The sequence below is a fragment of the Acanthisitta chloris genome, unplaced genomic scaffold, assembly GCF_000695815.1.
Source record: "Acanthisitta chloris isolate BGI_N310 unplaced genomic scaffold, ASM69581v1 scaffold4389, whole genome shotgun sequence".
In the NCBI taxonomy this organism is placed as follows: Eukaryota; Metazoa; Chordata; class Aves; order Passeriformes; family Acanthisittidae; genus Acanthisitta; species Acanthisitta chloris.
Genome location: NW_008689659.1, coordinates 202,346 through 222,604, shown reverse-complemented (window position 1 = coordinate 222,604; position 20,259 = coordinate 202,346). Strand labels below are relative to the sequence as shown.

At 39.9% G+C, this 20,259-nt stretch overlaps 1 protein-coding gene across 1 annotated transcript in view; it reads left to right on the top strand.

The window, feature by feature from the left end:
- The first annotated feature begins 7,072 nt into the window (after positions 1 to 7,072).
- GUCY1A2 (guanylate cyclase 1, soluble, alpha 2) overlaps positions 7,073 to 20,259 on the top strand; it is a 132,047-nt gene continuing 118,860 nt past the window's right edge. Inside the window, exons 1-3 of the mRNA XM_009081493.1 lie at positions 7,073 to 7,111; positions 9,855 to 9,916; positions 12,537 to 12,658. Of these exons, the coding sequence (XP_009079741.1) occupies positions 7,073 to 7,111; positions 9,855 to 9,916; positions 12,537 to 12,658 (223 nt within the window). The remainder of the gene's footprint in view (positions 7,112 to 9,854; positions 9,917 to 12,536; positions 12,659 to 20,259) is intronic.

The window sequence follows — 20,259 nt, the reverse complement described above, 5'->3', positions numbered from 1 at the left end:
TCTTACTGAATTCCAGTTCCTTGCAGTAATTTTCACATTTGCTCCAGTTCTATCTTGACTTGTATCCAATACCAGGCTGAAAATAGAATCAAAATCAGAAAAACATAATTTGTCACTGATTTCAAAAGTGAAATACTCTGCTCCCATCTAAGAGGCAATGGACTGCCCTAAAGGAGATGTGTGACTGGGCATGCATGCAGAGGAGACTGTGTACCCCCAAGCGCTGTACTGGTCTTTCTGAAAAGAGAATTACAGCATGACACAGCATTAAACTGACTAACATTTCCATTTGATTTTATTTTCTGAATGGCCTATGTAATGCATCTCTTAAACTATAAACATTATTGAAAATCACTTTGTTATACTTTGCTGTTCATTTAGAATTATTCCTCCTATTCTTTAAAGGTCTAGTTGAAGGCACATTAAAGTAAGCTTTTTCCTGTTTAATTGAGGAAGCTGCTGCTGGCTGCCGCCAAATAGTTTGAATTTAAGAACTGGCTTTTTGAATGCAGGCTTTTTCCTGACAGTGTGAGAAAAGTGAACCTAAAGACAGTCATTTACGTTAGTGTGTAGGCAATTACTTATGTCACAGAACTGCTCTAACTTCAGATTGCTTAATTGCAAGTGTATCCTCCAGTGAGCGGAGGAGGGGTTTTGGCAGAGAACTTGCAATTTAGCAGCTCAAATCAAACCTGGCACTATCATAAACCTCTACCACTTAGTCCCAAGGAATACTAGCCCATTTAGCAGCAATAACAAGTTAACAAGTTGCTGCCAGTAGCAGGAGAGGTAGGAAATTGATTTTTGCATAAGATTTTGAAAAAAATGTACACAAGTATTCTGAGTTCCTTATGACTCCCATTAACCCATCAGGTATAGCTAAGCTCTGCTATTGTAGAAATGACTTCTGCCTATCTTTCTGAATGAAATAAGGTAATGTCAAATGATATCCATATCAGTGGTGTGATGAGCTCGTTCACTTAATAGCCCAGGCTGGATGGGCTTTACGTGAGTAACATCCTTCTCAAGAATGTGAGTGTGAAGCATGAAAATGGTGAAAAAAGGCACATCCCATGAGAAACTTCTAATTTCCAATTGCATCAGGGAAGCAGGATGATTTTTTTTAAAAGTATAATAAAATCAGACCAAGTACCTTTCAACTTAATGGAGAGAAAAGTCATTTGTACGCAACATCGCACGAACAGTCTGCAGCCAGTCAATCTGTTATTTCATAGTGTGGAACAGAGTTGCAGTGCCTTAAACAGGAACATTCTGGAAAACATTATCAATATGAGCATCACAGTGGGTTTTGTTTGTTTATCTTGTTCAGTAGTTTAACATCTCATGCAAAGAACTTTCAGCCTCAGCAAATAAAATGTTTAAAAAATTTAGCTGCGCCTGGGGACCTGCAGCACTGTATTGATCTTGATGAATTTTTATTGAGGGTGAGTTTGAATATTTGACATCTAGTGCTTATACCAATCATAGTAATACTGACTTTCTTAATGTTTGTACAGTTCCAGGCAGAAATCTTAACTTCCCTACAGCACTTGGAAAAAAAATTATGTCTTGGAAACATTCATACATTGCAGATATCTTTACTGCCTGGAAGCAGTGAGCATATCCCTGCTAGGGAACAGGCTTGCCCACAGACAGATCTGACCTGCTGGCTGACAAACCAGAGTGTGGCAGTATAAGTGTTAATCCCACCAAACTGATCTAAACGGTTTTTCACTTCTCTGCCTCTCCCCTGGCCAAAGTGTCTAGGTAGAAATAAAGACATTGTAAAGTAGACGAAAATATCATGATCAACATATGCTCCTAAGTAGTCGTGTGCCCTCGTGGTCGCATTAAAATGAGAGTGAATGTCCTCCATTTGCAACTGTGTGAGCAGAACCAGTTACCACCTTACAGTGGTGGGGTGTACTGTGGTAAAACACATAATGTTAACTCAGAGGAAAACCCTCTCTTTCTGCCTCCCGTGCTAATGTTAAAGCTGCTGTAAAGTGCTTTGAGTGAAAGAAATTATTCCATCTCATATCCAGTTTCTTTCTATATGTATCTACTGACTCTCAAACTAAGTTTCAAAATGAAGACAAAAAAAATCTGTGGTTTGTCCATAGTTTTCAAAGGAATAAATATCTTTGCAGATCTGCATATGAAATTAGGTCCAGTTATACTGAAGAAATTGGAGTTTTTTCCTATCCCAGCCAAACAAATTCCTTGAGAAGGACTGACATGCAAAGCCTTTAATTTCTGATCAGTTTGCTGGAGTAGCACTGATGGTTTTGTGTAGTAGATGTTACATGCATTAAAAGATGAACAGGTAGCATTAATGCTATCGTATGTTATATTCTTAACTAGTGAATACATTCTCTCTGCAGCACAGAAGAGATCTTCTATCCATTCAGGCATGGATGAAATTCAGAAATGAACAAAGTGATCCCAGCTGTTGTTGTAAGGGATGGCACCCTGAGATATTTATCCCTCACTGTCAAGAAGTTAGACTAGATGATCTAATAGGCAATTTCCATCTGTAATGTCTGTGATTCTTCTAGTTGAAAGGCAGCTGGGGATGCAGAAGTTATAATTTCTAATTATTATTTAGCTCTGCTTTATTTCTTCAGTATTTGCATTGTTGTCATGAAATAGTATTGAGTAAAATTCTTAGTCTCAATGTTATTGATTAAATTGAGGCATTTTCTGTGATCTGCACAAGTATTTCTCTGTGAAGAATACTCCAGTTGGCATGAACTGAAGAGCAGAATGGTCTCAGGTTTATCTGCTAGTGGTACTGAGCTCAGGCACTGCACCCTCACCCAGTCCCATCTGGATGGTTGTGAGTTGTTGCAGGGCAGCTTGTTTTGCCTCCAGCTATCAGTCATCCTGTGCTGGATCTCTCAATGGTCCCCTCCTGGGGATTCTGCATCTTCCTCTCTTGATACCAAATCTGGTGCTGGTCATGGAGGTCTGTAAGCAGTTAGTGCTTTTATCTAAAGCACAAATATCTGGAAATGTGAAGCTGGTCTTTGTGAAGAAAAAATATATTTTTAGCTCAAATAGTTGCAGATAAAAAATGAGTGCACCCTAAAGGTTCAAAAGCTAGAGGGCAAAACTATACTTTTTTTTCCTGATTGTATTATCAAAAGCACTATGAACCCCCCAAAGATTATTTCTTTTTTAAATTTTCAGATAACTGCTTATGTTGGGACTCTGCTTCTCTGTTTCTGGTTCCAGTCTGTTCCCTTTCATTCCATTCTTCAGCTATTGGGAAGAGGACAGGGAGGGATCCTGGCTGTGCAGGACCTGCAAGGGCCTGCTAGGGAGCCTTCCTCCTTTCTGCATCATCAGAAAATTGTTAGATGCCGAAGAAGCCTTCCTTTTCTTTTCAGTTCTGCTTTTCCTTAGCCACAGCAATTTCAATGCTTATCTCTCCTCTCCTGGCACTTGGGAATGTTGATAAATGTTTGTGTTCAGCTGGAGCCTTGATTCTTTGTTTACAAACTCTTAAACTCAATATTTTGGTCACCAGAAGGACAGGGAAAGAACAGTTTTTCACTGCTTTCATGGTCATGGGGTAAATATTTAAAAAACCCAGAGTGAAATTGACTGTTTTGCCCTATATCTCTTTTTGGATGGGCCAGATGCACACCCACTCATGTGTGCTTAGAGATCTGTAATCACCTATGCATAAAGACTTGACTAAAATTTGTTTTGAAATATGAGAAAAAGAAATGTTTTTCATTAATGAATGATCACCGGCAATGAAGCCAGCAATTAAAGTCTTGCACATCTGCTGAGTTTGTGATTGAACACTTCAAATTTGAAGCATTTAAAACTTACAGCATCAAAGTGCTGATTTGGCTGAGGTCCATGGTGGCTTCCCTCTCCTGTATGCAGAGGTGTGGATTCCTCCAGGAGGGACTTTGCAACTCCCCAGGGCACAAGAGTCTGGAGGAGCCCCCTGACCTGATGGAATTCCTTGAAGAAATTCTGACAGAAGCAAAGTGGTTTCTAGTTAAGACTATTATGCTCTTCAGTGCTTCAGCTTCCATGTTTTAAATTTTAAGCACTCAAGTATTTAACAGCATGACTGTTGAAGCTCAGCTAGGAGCCACTTAGCTTTTTCAAGGAAAAAAATCTTTGAAACTTTGTTAGGGTTAAGGAGGAACTGTCTGTGTACTTGGCTGCTCTCTGGCTCTGGATCTCTCTGTTCCAAACACTCCCTTTCTTCCCTACTTCTGTCTGGGTTACTTAGGATGCAAAGGGAATGGGATGGAGAATTTGAAACTGCATTTATGCAAATTTAGACTGAGTCATCTGGGATACTGTGTGCAGCTCTGTCACCTCAGGGTGGGGTTTGTCTGTCCTTACTTAAACATTAAAAGATGTTGAAGTCTAAAGCAATCACTCAATGCCTTTTCTAGACAAAAGAAAGAAATGGGTATTTCTAAAGACTTGAGTCCTCAGGCGTGTATTAGATGCCAACCATAGGATGAATTGAATCACTTTGGGTGCCTACAGTTGGGCAGATGAGCCCTGCTGTTTATTTCCGAAGGTGTTGCAATCAAATGAAAGACATTTCAGAGGCAACAGAAAATGGCTAGGGAATAGGCTAAAGTCTCTGTCCTCTGAGAAGATTGGAAAGCTTACATTTGATTGCCTTAGGAAAGACATTTATAACAAGGGATGCAATTAAAGTGGAAGTTCTTTCCCGTTTGTCTCCAAAACTGAAGCAATGAAGCTGCAGGAAGGGAAAATTGAACTCAGAAAAAGGAAAAATAGTACACAATGTTTAAACTAGATTCCTTTTTCAAAGGAAGTTGTTTGAGTTAAAACCCAGGAATATTTCAAGATCATTTAGAAAAATATCTTCATAAATATTTTCTCCCGTTAGCCGTAAAAGTGGTTTTGAGGAGCTATTACTCCTCTGTCTTCAGGACTTGAACCAGTTTCACACTGCTGGAGAGCAGGGTGAGATCAAACAAGAAGGGCGGATTTCTCTAGGAGTGCACCTTGCGACAGTGGCGGCTGGTGGAGTGATGGTGGCTGTCATGGCAGGACTGCCACCGTCAGGATTGCTGCCTGACTGTGTGCGACAGCAGTGTACTCTGGTCGTAGCACTGAGGTGCCAGGTGGAAGAGCTGTAGTAGATAGGTGCCAGTAGGGTGCGGTCAGTTCCCTTTGGGCAGAGCAAGCTGGCCCAGAGCATGAGAGTCAGGAGCAGAGGACAGATGAGCAGGGGTGGTGTGGTGGTACACCTGCTGCACACTGGTCAAGAAGTGAAAGCAGAGGAAGCCTTTAGACAGCCAGATGAAGCTTCAAAATGGCAAACCTTGTTACTCATGGGGGACTTCAGCCAGCTCAAAATCCACTAGAAGTGCAATAGGTCTGACAACAAGCAATTCAGGAGATTTTTGGAGTGTGCTGAAGAGAGTTTCTTAATGCAGGTGATCAGTGAGTTGACAAGGGGGTGATACCCTGCTGGAGCTATTGCTTACAAGCAAGAACTGGTTAAAGGTATAAAGGTTGAGCAATTCCTGCCTAACGGTGATTATGAGATGCTGGAGTTCAAAACATTGAGAGAAATGGGAAAGACAAGTAAGTGGAATGATTCACTACCTCATATTTAAGGAGAGCAGATTTTGCCTTCTTCGTGGACCTTTTGGGCAGGATCTAATGTGAAACTAGCCTGTAAGGTAAATAGGCACAAGAAGGTGGTTTTACTTAATGGACCCTTTGACACCCTCTCAAAGCACCAGAATATTTAATTTGTTCAAATGCAGAAAAAGATGTCTACAGAAGTTGGAAGCAGGCATGGGATGCCCCAGAGGGATATGGAGGATAGGAAAAAACTTCAAGTCATGGCAATCAGGGGAGGTACCTATGACTAGAAAAAGTCAAATGTCACACTCAGCATCAAGGACAAGGAGGATCCAGGGACTTACAGACCAGTCAACCTCAGTACTTTGGAAGGTTATGAAGCAAGTCCAGTCACCTCTGCATACCCCTCGGGGATTGATACTGGGGCCGGCAGAAGACTAGCAGGATGGTCAGGGAATGGAGCATGGGACATCTGACGAGAGGTTAGGGGAGCTGTGTCTATTTTCAGAAGAGACAGTTTTGGGGGTATCTTGTTGCAGTCTATGGCTAACTGATCAGAGTGTTTAGAGAAGATGAAGACAGGCTTTCCATGGGAGTGCTCAGTGGAAGAAGGATAAGAGGCAATGAAGCTGGAAGATGGGATTTTCAAATCAGAATTCAGGAAAAAATGAAATGTCATGAGGGTGTTCAGACACTGGCACAGGTTTCCCAGAGAGATTGTGGGGTTGCCATCCTTGGAGACACTCAAAACTTGTCTGGAGAATGACCTGAACAACCAGTAACTCAAATTACTTTGAGCAGGATGTTGGACTAGAAGACCTCTAGAGGTTCCTTCAAACCTGTACGATTCATTGATTCAATTATTTTATGCAATTTATTCTGACACATTAGGGTTAGCCATGGTCTGATGTATGAATTCAGAATTAATTTAGGGAAGTCCTATGGTCTCTGCCATGGAAGAATGAATATCTGAATATCTTCAGTGTTCCCTTCTATCTTATATATCACTCCATATGGAGCTTGGATGTGATCTGGTATGGCAATTCTTGGATTATTTTACAGTTAACAATAACAATAATTTGTCTTACTTTGATTTTTCCTTAGAAACATGAACTGATGTGACTATTCCTTTTGCAATGAATGCCAGATATCAGTAAATCATTATCATAAGAATGAATTGTTGACATTTCATTGTTTAGGTAATAGTCACTATTTTACATTTACATTAAATCTCTCATTTTAAGTGGCCATGAAGCTTTGAGATCTCTCTATCCAGTCTTGCTATTGGGTAGAGAAAAGAGGTAGAAATGTTTTCCTGCCCATTCTCTCTTTCATGGTCAATGCAATGTCAGTAGTGAAGAAGTAATACACCAAACTGCCCTTGTAGGCAGCTGTAAGCAGGTGTCGTATCTCTTCTCGCTGTTTTGTTTAGTCATGACCCTGGTTACAGAATTACATATATAGCAAAATGGCATTCACCAGTGATGAAATGCAGCAAACTGAGAAGGTGAGCATAGTGGCTTTTTAGCCATACAGCAACATGCCGTAAAAGTTCTTGTCAGAGATGAAGAAAGACTTTCTGACCCTTCAGCTCAGTTTTCATACTGGCTATGAGCACATTTACATAGAGTTCTGTTTATGACCCATGTTTTAATAGTAAAAAAATATTATTTTTGTCTGTACTTAATTTCTAACATTTGGTAGGAGTTTCCAGTGATAAAGGGGTATGAGTACATGGGATTGTATAAAATCATCTGAAAACAGCTAGGTGACTGTTTTAGCTTTCAGGAGAGAAAGTTAGCATGGGCTATTTTTTTTCCATTCAGCACTGAAGGAGAAGGGAGGTTTACTGATGAAATAAGCTCAGGACTAGGAGGTTGCTTGTATTGTCAAATATTGAGGTATTCAAAAGGATTCTTTCCTGGGTAAGGAGTTTAACATCTGTGTGTCAGGCATGAGAAGGACAAAGACAATCCATGGAGGATTGCTTAGGTGTTACAAGCTGCAAAACTTTCTGAGAAGACAAAAAGCTATTTTCCTTCCTCTCTGCTGTGGTACCAAGCATTGCTGCCTTCCATATGCTTGCTGTAAAAGCACTTTGGTGGAACCAGAAAGGAGGTTTAATTTAGCAATCAAACATTTCTACTGTTCCCTGTTTCATATCAGAGGAGTTGCTGGAGGAATAGTGTTGTTGTGTATGTAGGGAGTGGGGCAGAGGGAAATGCTGTATGGAGATGGGAGATGGCAGCCCTCTGTACTTCTTTGCTTAAAGCCATTTTGATTTGCTTTGTTCCTGGTGTGGGAAAATGCATCTTTTCTGTATGTGAGGAGTGGACTTTTCTGCCTGATGAGCACAGGAATGCTTATGAATCTCTGTGAGAACACACCATGAAATATATTGTAGCCCATTAGGCCTAAGGATTTCAACACCTGCTGTACCACTGAGAAGGGGATAGATTTTTGATATATGATGGTTTCATTGATATGGTGCTTCCATTGTGTTTTGCAAGAGAACATGTAACTTTTAATGCACAGGAAACTTAGCTCCCACAGAGAAGTAAAGTAGTTATCTGATACAAAGTTAACAAGAAAAGCTTCTTTGCATCTATTTTGAGCTTATTTTTGTTCATAGACTCATATAATAGTTTGGGTTGGAAATGACCTTTAAAGGTGATCTAGACTGGAATAAGCAGAGTCATCTAAAGCTATGTGAAGTTGCTCAGAGCCCATCCAACTTGATCTTGAATGTTGGGTCACTTACCACCTCTCTGGGCAAGCTGTTTCAGTGTTTCACCACCCTCACTATAAATTTTTATATCTAGTCTTAATCTAACCTCTTAGAGTTTCAAACCATTGCCCCTTGTCCTATCACAACAGGCCCTGCTGAAAGGTTTGTCCCCATCTTTCTTATAAACCCTCTTAGGCACACATTAAGTGCATGCATTTGCACACATTTGAATTCAAAAGGGTAGACACTTTTTGCAATTGTACAGACCTAGTGTAGCCTGATAGACATTTTTTCCTTCCTGCTATCATCCAAAACAAATGCCTCCTAATGCACACTCAGAAGCAAGAGTAGGTAGAAAGCTCAGCTCTTGAACCGCTGAATCTGTAGGCCAGTAAGCAAAATCTGAGACTTTCAAAGTTGATTGTCATTTTAGAATTAAATTCCTCTAATTAAGGGGAATGTCAGATACTACTTTCTAAAACAATTAGATGTCTTTTCCAAAAGGCAGAAAAAGACCAGATATCTCTAAAATCTGAGTGTGTGTTGTTGCAAGTCTGATCAAAATGTCCCTGTGTGTCTTTGATACTGAAGAAAGGCTTATAAACCCCATTTGTGTATCTCTGTCTGATCTCTGGCACCAGAACAAAATAGACAGGTGAAGAACCTCAGATTTGATACAAACTAGTCATTTTGGAAAAATAATGTTTTGCATAAGTGACTTGGAAAATTCAAAAGAGAATGACATGGATATCACATATGCTTTACTTGTCCAAAGATCTCTCATGAACTAATTTGAAATAATACTAGCCTCAGAAGCAGTAGTAATATGAGAAATAAACATATATATATACACACACACATAAGTATTTTGGTGAACACTGCAGTAGTAGCAGTAGTAGTAGCAGTAATGCAAATGAAAACATATATGCACGTATATAGTTTGATGAACATCTATTAAAATGAAACAGCATGGAAATGCTTGAAACATATAATGGTTTTCTTTTGATGAACTAGAATTTCCTCATAATTTGAAAGATGACTGTAGAGTCATAGCTTGTCAGGGAGGTAAGCCAAAATAAATTGCATCTTTATAATATTCTTTATTGCAAAGTGCTCTTGGGAGCATAGAGAGTTTAAAAACTCAATGTCTTTTCCTGGTGATACTTTCATCACAAAATGCATTTTCTTGCAGACTATTTCAAATTAATTTTTTTAAATTAGTGAGATAATTGGTGGGTGATAGTTTGTGAGACCTGATAGTGAAGTGGGTCCTTTGTTATGTGCAGCTAGTCTTATAAGGTGTATTAATTATGTCACATTGTAAAATTAGTTCCTATTTAAATGGTGAAGTAACATACAAGGAATGAATAATAATATTTCATATCCATTGCTGTGATGAGCATATGGCAGGTAGAAGATGAAGAGGAGTAAAACTGGAGCAAAATTGTGCAATAAAAGATCTGTTAATTGAACTCTGCTGTATTTCCCTAATCTCACAATTTTTTAAATTATTCTTCCGTAGCCTCAGACCATCCGGCAAACTCTTCAAAAGACACTGCAGTATTTTGAGCATCAGGTTATTGGGTAAGTGTTAATGTGAGGCAGTGAAAGTTGCATGGTTAAGATTTTGCTCTGTGCTTCCCAAGTCACGGCTTTGCATGATAAGCTTCTTTATTTGATTTTTTTTTTAATCTCAAATTCTTAGAGATACTTTGGAGTAGCAGTACATAGTCTGGACATTAATGATAAAGTGCTGTTCAGTTCTGCTTCTATACAATCCCATCAGAGGATGACTGCTTAATTAACTGTAATGTTCCCTATATAAGGAGAATAGAGAATCTTTTTCAATCATAGACTTATAGAATACCAGGTTGGTAAGGGACCTCAAGGATCATCTAGTCCAACCTTTTTTGGTAAAAGCATGGTCTGGACAAGATGTCCCAGCATTCTGTCCAGCTGAATCTTAAAAGTGTCCAGCATTTGGGAATTCACCACTTCCCTGGAGAGATTGTTCCAATGGCTGATTCTTCTCATTGTGTAAAATTTTCCTCTTGTGTCTAATCAGAATCTCCCCAGGAGTAATTTGTACCCAATACTCCTCATGTTTTCCTTGTAACTCCTTGCAAAAAGAAAGTCTCCATCTTTATTGCAGCCATCCTTTAAGGCTGGAATATGATAAGATCTTCCCTAAGTCTTCTTTCCTCAAGGTTGAAGAAAGTCAGTTCCTTCAGCATTTCCTCATATGTCAGGTACCCCAGCCCTTTGATTATCTATGTGGCCCTTGTCTGGACTCCCTCCAGCCTGTCTGTATCTTTTTTTGTATAGCAGGGACCAAAACTGAACACAGTATTCTAGGTGTGGCCCGACAAGCACTGAGTAGAATGGAACTGCTGTCTTCCACATGCTGTTCCTCTGCTCTGCCATAAGTTTTCCATAGGCTGCAGCTTTCTTCAGGGCACATCCACTTTGTCCAGCGTGGGGTCCTCCATGGGCTGCAGGTGGTTATCTGTGCTCTGGTGCCTTGAGCACCTCCTCCCCCTCCTTCTTCACTGACCTTGGCTCTCGCAGGGCTGTTTCTCCAGGTTCTTTTTCTCACACTTCACATATTCATGAGGTGTTGTACCTGTTCTTAAATGAATTTTGCCAAAGGCACCACCTGCTTGGCCACAGGGCTCAGCTGTGCCCTGCAGTGGGGCTACTGGAGCTGGTTGGAGCCAGCTGTGCCCAGTGCAGGGCAGTCCTGGTCTCTTCTCACAGTGGTCCCTATAGTCCCCACTGCCAGTGCCTGGGTGCCGACAACCCATGCAGCATAAATGTTCATCTAATCTCCTGTCCCAGTCAGACAGAATCATAGAATCCTAGAATTATTTAGGTTGGAAAACACCTTTAAGATCAACAAGTCCAACCATTAACTTACACTGACCACTAAGTCTAACCTAAACCAAGTGCCACACCTATGTGTCTTTCAAATACATCCAGGGATGCTGACTCTACTACTTCCCTGGGCAGCCTGTTCCAATGCTTGGAAACTCTTTCCGTGAAGAAATTTTCCCTAATATCCAATCCAAGTATCTCCTAAGCAACTTGGTGCCATTTCCTCTTGCCCTTTCACTTGTTGCTTGGGAGAGGAGACCAACCCCCATCTCACTAAAACTTCCTTTCTGGCAGTTGTAGAGGACGATAAGGTTCCCACAGAGCCTCCTCTTCTCCAGGCTAAACATCCCCAGCTCCTTCAGCTGCACCTCATAAGACTTGTGCTCCAGACCCTTACCCAACTTTGTTGCTCTTCTCTGGACACACTCCAGCACCTCCATGTCTTTATTGTTTCGAAAGGCCCCAAACTGAGCACAGTACTCGAGGTGCAGACCCACCAGTGCTGAGTACAGGGGGACGATCACTGCCCTGGTCCCACTGGCCTACTATTTTTGATACAGGTCAGGATGCCACTGGCCTTTTTGGCCACCTGGGCATGGTGCCAACTTTTGTTTAGCCACTGTTGACTAGCACCCCCATGTCCTTTTCCAATAGACAGCTTTCCAGCCACTCTTCTCCCAGCTTGTAGTGCTGCATGGGGTTGTGACTCAAGTACAACACCCAGCACTCCACCTTGTTGAACCCCAGGAGCAGAGATGAAGAGTGGCTATGGTGTTCTTCAGGGAGTCAGTGATATGGGCTGAAAAGGCCTGACCTTCTGGTACGGTGGTGGGGTTTGACCATGACTTTGGGCTCTGAGGGTGTCGGGACATGGCCTTCTGCCAGGCACATGGCCTGACATTGCAGGAGGCGGAAAGTGGTACAGACCATGCACCTCACTGCAGAATGCACTGGCAGGCCCTACCTTGTTAATGTGCTTTACTCCATGCGATGAAACAGTTTCCCTATTGGGGAGAACCAAATGTGCAGCTCTGCATCCTCAGCTTCAGGACCCTCATGCTTCAGCCCTTTGATACTGTTCTTATGTCTTCATTCTTATTACAGATAATATTCCAGATTCTCGAATTGTACTTGACATGTCCAGGCTACTAATGCATTGGCATCTGTGTGTGCTAATGCACACATGGAAAGGGAGTGACAAAGGGAAGAAGAGGGAAGGGACAAAGGAGGCTAAAGGCATCATTCCCCACCACTTCTGAAATAGATTTGTTGACTTTGCATTTGTATAAGGAGATGCTATAATGTTATTACTTTTCTTTTTGACTTGTAGTTACAGGGATGCAGAGAAGAATTTTCACAATATATCAAACAGATGCTCCTATACAGACTGCTCTGGCAATGAAGAAACTGAAGATGTCTCAGGAATTCTCCAGTGTACGGCTAATGTACTTGGTATGTATTTTTTCAAGGGAGTTTATTTCGTTTAATTAGAAGGAAAGTTAACTGACCATCCTAAAGCCAGCAGTGAAACAAGAAACTTTTGCTCCAACAAAAGAAATTTAGGCGATGTATGTAGGCAGCTACATACCAGTACACTGTTAGTACATTTATGTCATTTTCTTCATACATGTTGAGTCTTTAAGACAATCCAGACTGATTGTCAGTGGAATCAGTGAAAGTGTATTGTGCAATACCCTGTGATCAGAAAAATTTCAAAGGCTTTGAGTACAAATGTACTTGCTTCTGTTTCAGCCTTGGTTTGGGAATTCTCTCAAGTGTTTTTATAGGATTCTGATGAACAACAGATACTTTTATCATTTATGGGCCCGGTGGATAGAGGGCCTGAGAAACACAGAACAGGGTGCATCTGAGACATGAACCATTCTGGAAACTTAGATATGCTTCAGCAAGAAGCACAACATTGAAATCTGACCATGTATTAAACATTAAGGATATGATTTAACTTCCATGTCAAGGGAATATGGTGAGGTGATACTCTGCTCACATTCTGCTCTGGACAATTGTATCCTGCTGACTTTTGGAGGTATATGCATTGAATGTCTGTCTTTTCTATCACAAACTGTTAGACTTAGTGTGCTTTGTGAAACAGCAGATGTTCTGGCTGAGAGATGACTGTTTCACTGACATCAAAAATGTTTTTTTGTGGTATCAGGTGCTTTATTCTGCAAGATGCTAGGTGTTGTCGGGGATGTTCTGCATGCCTTTAACGGCTGCAGGGAAGAGATGGTACTTGGTATTTTGCATGTTTGTCATGGAGAAAATTTAGAACAAATTAAATTTTAAATGTGTCCAGTGTGAGTTACATTTTCTTTTTTGTTTTGAAATAATTGAATGCTAACCCTCAGAAACAGTTCTGTGAGTGATAAGGCAGGACTCATGCAAAGCAGAGACTTTTCACATTATCAAGTGCATATTAATATTATTAAAAAACCAAACTAGACACTCAGTTCTTAATTCACCATGACAAAAAGTACGTGTTCTAAGAAACAGTTGTTAATACTTTTTCACCTTCATAGTGCTTTTAAATCAATATATTAGTCCTAGTCCCTTAGCATGGCTGAGTAATGTGCAACCTGTTTTTTCAGTGGTATACTCACAGTGCATGTGTATCAGGGGCAGATCAGACTTTTGGGATCAAAGTGTAGTGATAATGTCTAGACGTTACTGCCTTGGGGAACTATTAAAGTGAACTTTATAAAAACTTAGTTTTCAGACACTCTTGAAAAAGTTCTCTTCTTAAAGAATGAATTTGAGTTCTTAGAAAAAAGAAAATTTCAATGTGAGCAAAACACTGAGTTAATTGAAAAGCAATGCTTTTCCCTATATGGGACAGGAATACAAGGGAATGAGGAGTAAAATCAGCTTCTTCATTTTAATTATAGCTCCTATCACAACATGTAAATAATTAATGGATGCTGTGTAATTCATTCTCACATATGCAGTTATTTTTCTGGTTGGATAAGGATTAGTGAGAGCCATCTCTATGAAAGAAGGATATAACCACTGGGGTGTGTACTTAGAGCAATTGGCATTGCTGAGACAGGAGGCAAGCATGAATCTGACTGTCATGAAGACTAGAGAAACTGCTGAACTAACTCTGGCTCTCAGTTTATTTATATGAGTGGTAAGATGCACTTGCTGTCTAGGGCTGGAAGAAAGTGTTTTCTTAAAGGTGCTTGGAAGGAAATTCCTGCTCTCTGACCTCAGATAATGCCAACATGATTCACCTCTCCTGACCCTCTAACCGCCTCTAAAATAGTCACTTGGTATTCCTTATTCATCAGAAGACTGCAAATGCTGAGATCACTAGTAAGCTTGGAAGACTGTGAGCAGATGCTTCACACTGTGGTCCTGGTGCTTACATTGCTCACAGGAAAAGACTGACTGCAAGCTGTACACTCAGCTCCATGCATGTGATTTATCATGTATGAATACTGCTATTTTCCTCTTATCAAGTCATCACTGAATTGTGTCACCATCTTCCTGCAGTGGAAGGACCTGATTCTCCTTGTCTCCTTCCTGAGTTGCTCCTGCTTGAAGTCTAGAAATCAATAGTACTCTTCTTGCTTTAAGCGCTGTAATTAAAGGGAACTATGTTCATCATGTTCACATGCTGTAAACCTCTTCTGATACCAGATCAGTCACGAAGCTTTCCTTTGTGGTGACAGCTTCTGAGGCTGGAATATTTAATTTAACTTTGTATCCTTTAAAAAATTGTCTAGAGAGCTTTTTGATGGACTCTGCTTTCTTTAATTGGTGCATGCAGGCTTTTACAGTGTCAGAGAATCATAGAATCACCGAATCATCAAGGCTGGAGGAGACCTCTAAGATCCTCAAGTCTAAGATCCTCAAGTCCGACTGTTAACCAGTCACTCTCCTGTAACCCCTATACTCTAAACCAAATCCAGATGCCTCTTAAACACTTCCAGGGGTGGTGACTCCACCACCTCCCTGGGCTATCTATTCCAGTGCCTGACCACCCTAACTATGAAAAAAAATTTCCTAACATCAAATCTGAATCTCCCCTGTCTCAGCTTATAACTGTTCCTTCTAGTCCTCTCACTGCAGGAATGGCAGATCATCTCCCACCTCCCTTCAACCTTCTGTCAGTTAACTGTAGAGGGTGATGAGGTCACTCCTGAGCTGCCTCTTCTCAAGGCTAAATAAACCCAATTCCCTTAGCCTCCATAAGCATATAGAATCATTGAATCCTTGAAGATCATTGTTTAGCTGTTAACCCAGCACTGCTAAGCCCACTGCTAAACCATGTTCCTGAGTGCCACATCTGCAGGTCTTTTAAGTACTTCCAGGTATGGTGATTCAACCGCTTCCCTGGGCAGACTGTTCCAACTCTTGGCAACTCTTTCCATGAAGAAATTTTCACTAATATCTAATCTAAATTTCCCCTGGTGCAACTTGAGTCCGTTTCTTCTTGTCCTGTCACTTGTTACTTGGGAGAAGAGACTGACTCTCACCTTGTGACCATCTCCTTTCAGGTAGTTGTAGAGAGTGGTAAGGTCTCCCCTGAGCCTCCTTTTCTCCAGACTAAACACCCCCAGCTCTCAGCTGCTTCTCATAAGATGTATGCTGCAGACCCTTTCCCAACTCTGTTGCCCTTCTCTGGGCATACTCCAGCACCTCAATGTCTTTCTTGCAGCAAGGGACCCAGAACTGTACACAGGATTTGAGGTGCAGCCTCACCAGTGCTGAGTACAGGGTGATGATTGCTGTCCTGATCCTATCATCTCAAGGAAATCAATTGACAATACATTGGAAGTGTAAAAAGAGAAGAGAAATCCTAGCTTCTAAAGGGAGCCTTAAAAAAGTTTCTAGTTGGAAATAAAGTTATTTCAAAGAACGTGCACTGGTATATTCTGTCTGGTTGACACAGATAATGCTTTTAGCTGGCTAGCCAAGCTGTGTCAGAGCAGTTTGATGGTGTTGGTTTGAACTTACTTTAGAAATAATGATAAGAAAAAGATTCCTATGATGAAGTATGCTATGTGGATGATTCCCACATTTCTTTATTAGGTGACTATAAGTTTATACTGAGGTATTTTACAGAGAAAATCGTATCTGAGGAGATTTCTCATTTGACCTTGGGCAAGTTTTCTTCTTTCTGTGCCTCAATTTCCCATCTGTATAATGGAGATAACGGGATTTTTTTAATCCTTTCAACCGTATGTCAGTGCTATTCAGATTTTAACCTTCTTGAAGTAAAGTCATTTTCATACCGTTTGTACATTCAGCATTTTGAGCAATGACAGCAAATGTCATTTGGGACTGCTTTTCTTCCCATAATTTAAAGTACTTTGATTTCAAGTAAGATTAAAGTGTGTCCTTTTACTTAATTGCAGTCAAAATAAAGTAGAAGACCTTCATGTAGGTGCACATTAAAACTTTGGCAACAGGAAAATAAGGATGAAAACTTTTTTTCTTGGTCTGTAATTTCTGTAAGGAATTTATTTTGAGACATAAAGCCTTCATGACGTGTCTCCTGTTTGTTTTTGGGCAGATATTCCAAGAAAGTCTGTGCTACTGAGCCTTACAAAGCAATAGAGGAATGCCCAGTTTTCCCTGTACTTCTGATCTATCACATAATATTTTCACATTCCAAATGCACAAGCTAGATAAAAATTGTACAGCCTTCACCTCTTCCAAGCACTGCACACAATTAATGTAGCCTTTGTGGACATGAACTATTTTTCACTCTTCAGTCCTTCACAGGTAAAAAGAAGGGGTTTCACTAAGGCAGTTACCTGTTTTCTTTTAAATGGCATCAGTATTTCCTTTGCAGCCTTTCTTCATCTTGCCAAGGAACTCTGTAATCTGTCATAACTTTGATAGTAAAGCTGATGAAAAGCAACCTAAATTCATAAGTACTTATATAAAGAGCTGTTGTGCAAAATTTGCAAAGCCAAAGTAGCTGTTCATACTCAATCTTTAACAACAAGGAAGAAATGTTGTCTTTGAAAGTCCATTTGTGTATTAGACTTCTATATCTAAATTGTACGTACCGCAGCACTATACTAGATGTACTGCAAATTAACCCTTGCAACACCTTGGCTGCACAGCCCAAAATTACAAATGCACTTGTATCATATAGTTGTTTCAGCAGAAATAATTTTACCTACCTGACTTTCCACTGCTTAAGATACAGAAAAACATTCTCTCCCACTTTTTTTATCCTAGGAATTAATTTATACAACAGAATTATTTTTCTTCTCTTATAAAAATTTGCCTCCTGAAATCTTACTACAATTACCTCATTTTCCTTTAAAATTATTTAAATCATCAAAATTATTAAAATTATTGTAAAAATATTTATTTCCTAAAAAAATATGTCAATGGCTGCTAAGTCAGCTCTGCATGAGGACTCAAGTGTATTGCAAGAATTTTTCCTGTTAGGCATTCTTAACTTACAGGTTAGTAATACTCCTTCTCTTGATTTTGCTTCTGAGTGGTGTGAGGACTTCGCTTGTCTATCATTTGTGAGTGAGTATCTTTCTGGGCATCTTCTGTTTGGAGGATGATGCGGCACAACGACATGGATTCCCTAATCCCTTGGTGTTAAGAATCTTCATCCCGTCAGGGAGTTAAATCATGTTTCTGGATTCAGCCACCCCAAGGTACTGAGGAGGAGGTAGAATCCATTGTAACTGTAGGGGTTTAGAGAGTTCTTCCTCTGGGTGACGTTTGCTTGTCACTGCCAAAAAAGATATGTGCCATAGGCTCCTTATATAGGGCAAATCACTTCATGCCTAAAGATATCTTGCTGGGCTGTTCTTTCTTTTAGTGCAAAGGGCATCATTCTATAAAAGCAATTTGCTCTCTGTACATTTGTTAGAGTTGAAAAATCTGTTTCTTTTATGAATCTAGGAAAATCTCAGTTCTCACCCTAGGGAGTGGTATGAAGCTGTGTCAGGGGAGGTTTAGGTTATACATTAGGAAAAGGTTCTTCACCCAGAGGGTGGTTGGGCACTGGAACAGTCTCCCCAGGGCAATGGTCACAGCACCAAGCCTGACAGAGTTCAAGAAGTGTTTGGACAATGCTCTCAAGCACATAGTGTGATTCTTGGGGTTGTCCTGTGCAGAGCCAGGAGTTGGATTTTGATGATTCCTGTGAGTCCCTTCCAACTCAGGATATTCTATGATTCTATGATATTCTGTTGTTAAAGAGGAATAAATTTTGGATCATTTTGGTAACAATTAAATAATAGCAGCACATCACTGCCGAGAAATGCTACATTCAAAGCTGCAGGAAACACAGTGAAAAGTAGGTGCCAGGACAGATCTTATCCTACCATGAAATTAGACCAAGTGATGTATTTGGAAAAGATGGACAAAGCTTTGGCACACTGCTCAGGAGGTGTCTTCTGAGAACTGTAAATGCTTATATATTGGAAGTATATACATTACTATCACTTTCCTTTGAGCAAAGAACTGCAGATAGTCATTAGGATGCAACTAATTTAGGATACACATCCTGATTTATAATTAAAGTTGTTGGTTTACAAATGGCGTAAAAGGAAATGTTACATGGCCCAGAGGACTGGCAATACTAATGGATTTTAATAATGCTTCGTCCTGGGGAGTCTAAGCTATACACACAGGGCTCCTGTTATTTAGCAGATGCTACAGTGCATTGGCAACACAGAAGTAATCTAAACAAAAATCACGTAATTCATGTGATTTCAAAACTGAGATGAGTACATCTATATTAGAAAAGGACAAATGTTTATTCCAAATGGCCTTAGACATCCCACTCTTATCAAATCAGAGCTATTTATTGTTAGAAAGCAGATGAGCTACCAGTAGATAATGAGCAGTTTGAAGTTATGATGTACAATAGCATCTTGTAGAAGTCTATTTATAAAGGGGACATTCTTGATATGATTCATGGACTAAATGTAGGTGTTTGCCATTATTTGAGGTGTTGTGAGGTGTCTTGTGGCCCCTGTCAAACCTTCAAAAATGTGTAGGTCCCTTAAGTCACATATCTTGGCAGAATAGGTATCTGTTAGTTCTTTTGTAGATGTTTTGAATGCCTTATGAAGACTCAAGGAGCATTAGATTTCTATATTTAGTCAGCTTTATATATGTGAGAAATTATGAGAGATGATTTTGCTTTTAGTGGGAATAGTTTTTAGATTTCATTACAATTTTATTCTTTCCAGGAAGTGGAGTTCTGCTCCCTGTGTCAATCCAAAGACATAAATGCTTATTTTAATGAAAACAAAACCAAATGAAAAAACTCTGTTCTTATTGCTGTTTGATCTCTAGGGTTAGCATGAAACAAACTGAATCTGCCTAATTTTTAGTAATTGCCAACCCAGCGATTGCAGTTTTCATTTAATAAGCCCTGTGCAAATATCAGAAGTGAGCTTTCCAAGATGTGGTGGGGGACATAAAATTATGATAGTCTTGCTTCATATAGCTTGGCTTTGCCTGCAAAATTGGCTGCTACTGAAAACACTGTATGGGGGAAAACCACCATTGTTTGTTCTTAATATCTCATCTGAGCTTCCTGTGTCAACAGTGTGGAGCAGAATCTGTTATATGTGTGCTGAGCACAGGTGATCAGATCCTCACCAAGAGGCTGTAATTACTATGATATTTCTGTTATTGGTCAGAGGACACTTCATTTTAACAAGGAAAGAAAGTGCCTTGTTGAAAGGGGATAAGCCAAATATTATAGTTGAACAACTATGAGGGATTCTTTTTAACAGTAATTCTCATTTATTTTCTATGAAATCTAAAAGATATTCAGGTCACTGTGAGAGAAGCGAAGTACAAATCACAACCATATGTAAAAGCATAAAATGATGTTATTGTATTTGTATAAAACCCACTAAAAAGGTAATATAAAAATACTGTCTGCATTCCCAGGGTGATACAAATTCACCATCATAATGAAGTAAAATCTAAGTCTTTTATACTGTAATTAGATAGTGGTACTAGGCTCACTTACAAGCCAAATGATTCATCTAATGTACCTTCAGCATTAGTCTGTACACATGAAAACCTTTTTC